At 40.0% G+C, this 6798-nt stretch overlaps 3 protein-coding genes across 3 annotated transcripts; 1 reads left to right on the top strand and 2 right to left on the bottom strand.

Moving 5' to 3' along the window:
* The first annotated feature begins 415 nt into the window (after positions 1-415).
* Positions 416-3678, top strand: LOC17874303 (nuclear pore complex protein NUP155). Its single transcript, XM_006279112.2, has 7 exons — positions 416-645; positions 723-883; positions 966-1095; positions 1191-1387; positions 1481-2891; positions 2987-3196; positions 3288-3678. Exons 1-7 carry the CDS (start codon positions 511-513, stop codon positions 3378-3380), a joined length of 2337 nt encoding a protein of 778 aa, XP_006279174.1. The 5' UTR covers positions 416-510; the 3' UTR covers positions 3381-3678.
* A 405-nt stretch (positions 3679-4083) lies between these two features.
* LOC17874305 (transcription initiation factor TFIID subunit 8) lies at positions 4084-5451 on the bottom strand. Its single transcript, XM_023784058.1, is given in 2 exon segments — positions 4084-4397; positions 4399-5451. Coding segments are annotated over 2 exon segments (1044 nt in total). The 5' UTR covers positions 5284-5451; the 3' UTR covers positions 4084-4238.
* A 100-nt stretch (positions 5452-5551) lies between these two features.
* Positions 5552-6798, bottom strand: LOC17874306 (4-hydroxy-3-methylbut-2-enyl diphosphate reductase, chloroplastic). The gene is made up of 6 exons (XM_023784097.1): positions 6720-6798; positions 6472-6634; positions 6284-6378; positions 5997-6182; positions 5836-5922; positions 5552-5757 (listed from the first exon to the last, which is right to left on the bottom strand). Exons 2-6 carry the CDS (start codon positions 6497-6499, stop codon positions 5689-5691), a joined length of 465 nt encoding a protein of 154 aa, XP_023639865.1. The 5' UTR covers positions 6500-6634; positions 6720-6798; the 3' UTR covers positions 5552-5688.

The following is a 6798-nucleotide window of genomic DNA, read 5'->3' as shown; positions in this document are numbered from 1 at the left end:
CAGGAAAGACAAATAGAAAGTTAAAGCCTTCAAAGCATGATGTTACATTGTGAACAAGACAAACACATGTCAACTAGAGAAAATTTACTTACCTCAGTATGGCTTCGTTTATTATTTATTGATGGTAATAGAAATTATCTGGAGGTAGCAATGCAGCAACGGCATTAGTTTTAGCAGTTGTAGAATCCTACATATCTTTCAAAATATTATGGTTTCTAATATTATGTCATAGCTACCAACTCTTTTTCTTTAGGTCAATCATAATTACCATAATTACCATAATTACTGAATTTAGAATATTATAAGTAAAACCAGACCTTGACATAGTAAGTCTTATTGGACAAATGGAAAATTACTTGAAAAGAATTGACCCGACCCGGGCAACAACAAAGTTCGACCGGTTAACCAGATAGGAAACTTCTCCCGAGAAAAACCACTAGGGTTATTGGTTCAAAATCCGCGTTTTCTTCTGGATTGCTTTCAATTCGAGTCTCAGCTCTTTATTCCAAGATGTCACAAGTGGAGAAAATTGTAATGGCTGATGTGATGGACGGGGCAGATTGTATTGGTAGCCACATTGACCTAGAAGCCGAATCGCAGCTCGATCTACAGGCGAGTCACCCTTATTCGACTCATCCCGAAAAGGTTTGCTTCAGGAATATTCGACACCACAAAAATGATCTTTAGATATGTATAGTAATTTAAATTTGTCTTTGTTGTAGTGGCGGCCGTTGATTGAGGTGAAAGAGACATTGCAATATCCTTTTGAAGCTATTTTGATGTTTGATAAAGCCCACGCGGATTTATGTGGATTTTTTCCGGATGTTCGATGTGCTTGGGTAGCTTCTAGCCATTCGTTTCTCCTGTATCCCTTCGAGAGAAAGTAATTTTGGCTTTTCTTGTTACACGTAAATTTAGAAGCTGCCTTCTTGTTTTCGTAATTGTGCTAAATGATTTTCAATTAGGAATGGACAATGTATTCAGTTAACCCTGAAGGAGGAGCAGGTTATTTGTGCGGCTGGTCTAGCCAAATGTAGACCTGGAGATTTTACGAAAAATGCTCATTATATTTTGGTGCTTGCAACTAATGTTGAGGTGACACTTTACAATGGTGCAATCTGATCACTAATTTATTTAGGTTTGTGTATTATGGCTGATTAGTGTTTTTTTTTTTTTTAATTTCTCATCAGGTGGTTCTGTTTGGAGTCTACCTGCCTAAAGAAGGAAGTACTGGAATTGTAGTAAAATCTCTATATACAACATCATCTGATCGCATTGCAATTACATGCGTTGCATGTACCAATAAAGGGCGCATTTTCATAGGTGGGTCTGATGGTAACATTCATGAGCTGCAATATACCACTGCTGGTGGCCCTAATATCTTGAGGTACTCACATTCCTTCCTTTATCTTTTTTTTTTCTTTATCTGTTCTCTCTTATAATTGATTTTGGAATCTGGGATGAATTCTGTTGGTTTTAGGTTGGTTAAAGAACAAATATTCACGTTTAAAGCTACAGATCCGGTTAGAAAGATGGTAATTGATAATGATAGGCAAATTTTATATGCCCTCACCAAAGAGATGAAACTTCGAGCATATGTTTTTGGGCCAAGTGAGGGAGATCATCTTGAGAAGCTGGCAGAAATTAAGAATCTATTAAAGCAGAGGGATACGAATGTTAACAAGCCGTTGATAGTCAGCATTTTGCCATTGCCATTGCTAGAATCGAAATGTCTGCACCTTGTTGCAGCAATATCAGATGGCAGGAGGATATATCTTTCCACCACCCGTAGTGGTAGTATCTTTGGTGTGTTCAACAACCAAAATCAGATTCCAAACTGTTTGAGAGAGGTTTCAACTAGGCCATCACCTCCAAAAGCGGTCGGAGCAACAACTCAGAATGAAGACCTCTTGATGAACGTTGAAACAGCATATTATTTTCCAGGAACTGTTGTTTTTTCTGATTCATCGCCACATCGCATGGCTTCTCTTCTTGTTGCTAGCAGAGATTCAACCGTGCAATCTCAGGTTGACAGCAGTTCAGGGCAAAGTTCTCGGGCTTTACGGGAAGTTGTGTCCTCCCTACCAATCAAAGGGCGCTTTCTTTTTGCGACAGATTCACTCCCCTCTCCTGATACTGCCGCTACTGTTCAATCATTATATTGTGGACTCAAAGTCTCGGGAGAGTCTTATGAAAAGGCATGTGCAAAACTCTGTGCCAGAGGTGATCTTTCGACCCAGCATATTTTGCCAAGGAAAAAGATTGCTGTTTTTACCACTGTGGGTGTGGAGGTACTGGTTATTAATCGGCCTGTTGATATCTTTAGAACAATTCTGGAATCCCCATCTCCAAGGTCCCTTCAAGAAGATTTTTTCACCCGCTTTGGAGCAGGCGAAGCAGCTGCCATGTGCTTGATGTTGGCTGCCAGGATAGTAGATTTTGAAGATATAGTTAGTTCCAGTGTTGCCAGTGGAGCAGATAACGGTTTTCAAGCCATGAGCCATAATTTTCACGAAGCCAAGCCCTCATTCACAAGTGCTCACGAAGGGATCTGCCTCTGTACATCAAGATTACTGTTTCCCTTATGGAAATTTTCTGTGATGTCTAAAGAGACCAGTTCTGATACCATGTCTAAAGACGGAATTGTTACTTTCCGTTTTTCTACCAGTGCTATGCAAGTGTTGGAAAGTAAGATTCGTAAGGTGGAAAGATTCTTAAGGTCTAGAAGAGACGAGAAAAAGGGGCTTTATGGAGATCTTACTGATGTTGAAACTGACATTAATTTGTCCAAGTCTAGCTCACAATGGAGAGAAACTTCCAGCAGAGGCGAGTCAGCAAATAAAAGACAGCGGATTCTAATTAGTACTTCTAAATCGGCGGCTGCCAAAGAGGTAAGATTTATTGAATTCTAATAAATCTAGTGTTACTTTGCTCCTCTTCAATTGGTTTGTTGTGGAAATCATTAGTTAGTCTTCCCCTCCTGCAGGTGAGCTCCATCGAGTGTATTAGGCAGTTGCTGCTCAGATCTGCAGAAGCCCTTTTCCTACTCCAATGTTTTTCTCGACATCATCTTGCTAAGTTTCAAGGCCTTGGCGCAAGCTTAAAGCAAGCTTTGGTTCAGTTGACATTCCATCAGCTAGTTTGTTCAGAAAATGGTGACCAAACTGCAACAAGGCTCGTATCTGCCATGATGGAGGTATCACCGTTTGATTGATTGATTAGCCTTGGTGTCCTCTTTCTAATTGTTTTGATTCACTAACTTATATCTGATACTATGGTTGCCCCAGAATTATAATGGCTCAGATGGCGAGAGAAGAGTTGACAGTATTAGAAAGGAACTTCGTAAAGGTTGTCCAAGTTACTTCAAGGAAGCTGCTTAAACAAGAATGACATTTAATTCCATTTATCAATGGAGGTTGCACATACTTCGACATTGACTCTTGTGGTGGAGTGAATGGTACTGAATGTCAAATACATGACCGTGATCGAGCTTCTTGATACTCTCTCTAGATCATATTTGCTATTTCTTTATGAACCTATCTTATCTCTCCCATGTAGTACTTACTATCTCTACCTAATTGATCTGAGTTTGGACCGCAAACGTGTAAGACAGGTGCTTAAAAAATGATAAGAGACTTTACAATCAGAATATTTTTTTGATAAAACAGAACAAAGATAGCTTTTGGATTGTGTTTCATCTTTAACTTCTGACCGGAATAAAAAGAGACAAGGATTCACATCACTAGAACCTCAACTAAAACATAAAACAATTCTGACAGGAGAAGCAACCACGGTCACAGAAAACAAGGGAGACCAAATTTTTCAGGAAGGTTTTCGTTCTGTTAGAAAGAAGGTAAGGACGTAAACTAAGCATATTCTTGATTCTGATACAGTGATATGTTAAAAGCATAAACGTCATGAAACAAAACACATGTCGATAAAAGAAAATAACTTACCTCAGAGCACTTGACTTGGTTTAGAATCATAGTAGTGATACAAGAGTAAACTCTTTCCACAATGGTCCCTGACTCTCTCACTCATGGGACATGAAACTGACACTATGATAAAGTTATGAAACAAGCATTTCCATGAAAAGACTTATCAACTGCTTAAAATATAGGTTAGCAATTCTCATTCTTTCAATCAAAAATTCGTAATCATAACATAGTCCTGTAAAGAAAGGCTACAAATCACAATTTTTAAAACTACGCTGCACAGACTGTGATGAATCACTTATTTTACAACTGATTGAGGTCCACTGGGTTCTCCATGCACCGTCTCAAAATGAACTCCGCTCTCCTTCTTTTGTCATCTCTATCCTCATCATGCACAAATGATATGGGTCTATTTTCACCCTTCATCTGTAGACTCAGATCCAACGGCTCCCTGAGAAATTTTCTTCTCGCTTCTGAGCTTAGAAAGAGCAACAGGTTTTTTCTTCTTCCATTCAGTGTGAACTTCATTGCAAAAGCCATCTCTTGCAGCCTCCATGGCAGGAGCAAATGCCTCTACTACTGATAGGCCATCTCTATTCAGTGTTTCAACTTTCTCCCCAGATAAAGAAGGCGATACAGAAGGCAGTTCAGCCTCGTCTCCTCTGATTTCTTCTTTCACACCATCCATATCTCCCCACACACGATTCCCTGAGGAAGTTTTACAGACAAGTTTCCTTTGCAAACTTAACAAAACTCTCTCGGCCTTACCCCTCTGCCTGGCTTGTTCAATCCTATCTCCCCTGGGATCTGATGCCCTTTCAATCCACATAGGTGTTTCCTTATATGTATGCGGATCAGGAAAAGCTGGTAACCAAAGAGGAATATGATTCGCAGGTGGAGTTTCACCAATTTCAACAAAGCTTGGAATCATCTTCTTACTCCTATCACTTAGAGCTACAGGAAAACGAGGCAATGGCTGCGAAAATGGTATCTCTTCACTCGAATTCACAAAATCGATAATTTCCCTAATTTTAACCGAACGCCCTAATGAGCAACTCTCAGACGAGACTCCCTCATCGCCATTCCCAGTCAAATCTTCCAAAGCGAGAATGATATCGAACACGTTACAGTGACTCCTACCAGTTAGATTAGCCAAGGAAGTAGCAGTTTTACCTAGCTGAAGAATGTACTGGAGTGCGAATCCAGCTAGAGATTCGAGAGCTGGATCTTTGGAATGCTCGTAACCGACGCTCTCGCAGACCTGAGCTACTGCAGCGTGGCTAAACTCGTAGGACTCTGAACACCCCGAAGACGAAGCAGGGTCTTCTTGTGCTCTCTCTCCGCTCATTGCTCGAATCTTTTTTTTTTGTCAAACACCTCTCTAATCCCTGAAATCAGGGTTTTTTCTCATCACTCAGCCCACATTGGCCGCCGACAAAATTTACCTCCGTCAACGGAAAAAAGAGGGATGGTCTCCGATCTCTCGGTTATATACCGACGACCCCAAAACCAAACTTTTAATTCTTCGGTTAAATTGTGACAATCTCTACAGAGTCTTAAGCTGTATTGTGCCAATTTAAATACGATTTACGGTAAGAAAATTCAGTGGAGTAAGATGAAGAGGGATGCTGGCTTTTTGAATTACAAAACCTCTCTTACAATAAAGTTACAGATATAATTACATTGTCATTTATTACATAGTACACACTCTCGACATAATATGTTCATATCTGAATACGATCAAAAGACTGAATCAAGCCGCCAGCTGCAACAACTCTTCACGTTTTATATCGAACACCTTCACCAATACATCCTCCACCACCTGCCAAAAAAAAAAGTTATACACGGCATGTCTGTAGGAGAACTAAGAGACCAGAAACAGCAGCGGATGTGTTCTTACCTTATCTGGGGTCGATGCACCTGATGTCACACCGATGGTTATCGGTCCCTTTGGAAGAAAATTCTCCTTCTCGACCAGCTCCCCGTACTATCAAATGCAAAATAGTAAAGATGAGTGAAAGCAATTTCGTAAGGATTGAGTTAGTTTTGAAATGCACTTACGTGGAGCTTCAAGGCTATTTTGTTCCCAGATCCTATCCGTTTCTCACTGTCGATCCAGTAAGATGGGATTCCCCGTGCCTCTGCGATTTCCTGAAGGTGAGAGGTGTTACTTGAATTCCACCCTCCAACCACTAGCATGAGGTCAATCTTCTCTTCCACTAACTCATAGATTGCGTCTTGTCGCTCCTGAAAAGATAATAGGATTGATGAATAAACACTTCTTTAAAGTGTAAACACAGAAGATAGCATTATCTATAAGCATGCTTTTGAGGTATGGAAATTTTTACTTGAGTAGCGTCGCATATTGTGCTGAAGCTGATGAAATGTCCATTTACATTTTCCACTCCATATTTGTGCATCATTGTTCTCTCAATTAATTTTCCTGCGGGTTTTTTAGCATGAGACTCAGACTAAGGTGTTTTTGTCTCCAAGGATAAAAGATGATTGTCATGTGAAAAACGGTAGAGTAACTAACCTATTTCTTCTGTTTCTCCCTTGAGCATCGTTGTCTGGTTTGCAATACCGACTTTGATAATTTAGAAATTTTGCAAATAAGCTCATACCTCCATGAATTCCTCTTTTGTGGAGCTAGATCCATCGAGTTGGCCACCGAGAATGTAATCACAAACGTAATTCGCCTGTGCTCAGTAATAAGGTACCCGTCAGACAAAAGTCTAGCAAAGTTCTACAAACATCCAAAGTTTGACAGTAGAATATTCGCACCTCTTTCATCTTCTTTACAATGATGTACTTTCCTGCAAAAGAAGCAGTTGCAATTGTCTATTCATGATTATATTTACCG

Source organism: Capsella rubella, unplaced genomic scaffold, assembly GCF_000375325.1.
Source record: "Capsella rubella cultivar Monte Gargano unplaced genomic scaffold, Caprub1_0 scaffold_127, whole genome shotgun sequence".
Lineage (NCBI taxonomy): Eukaryota > Viridiplantae > Streptophyta > Magnoliopsida > Brassicales > Brassicaceae > Capsella > Capsella rubella.
The sequence above is the reverse complement of the archived record's forward strand: the minus strand, read 5'-3'. Positions and strand labels throughout refer to the sequence as shown.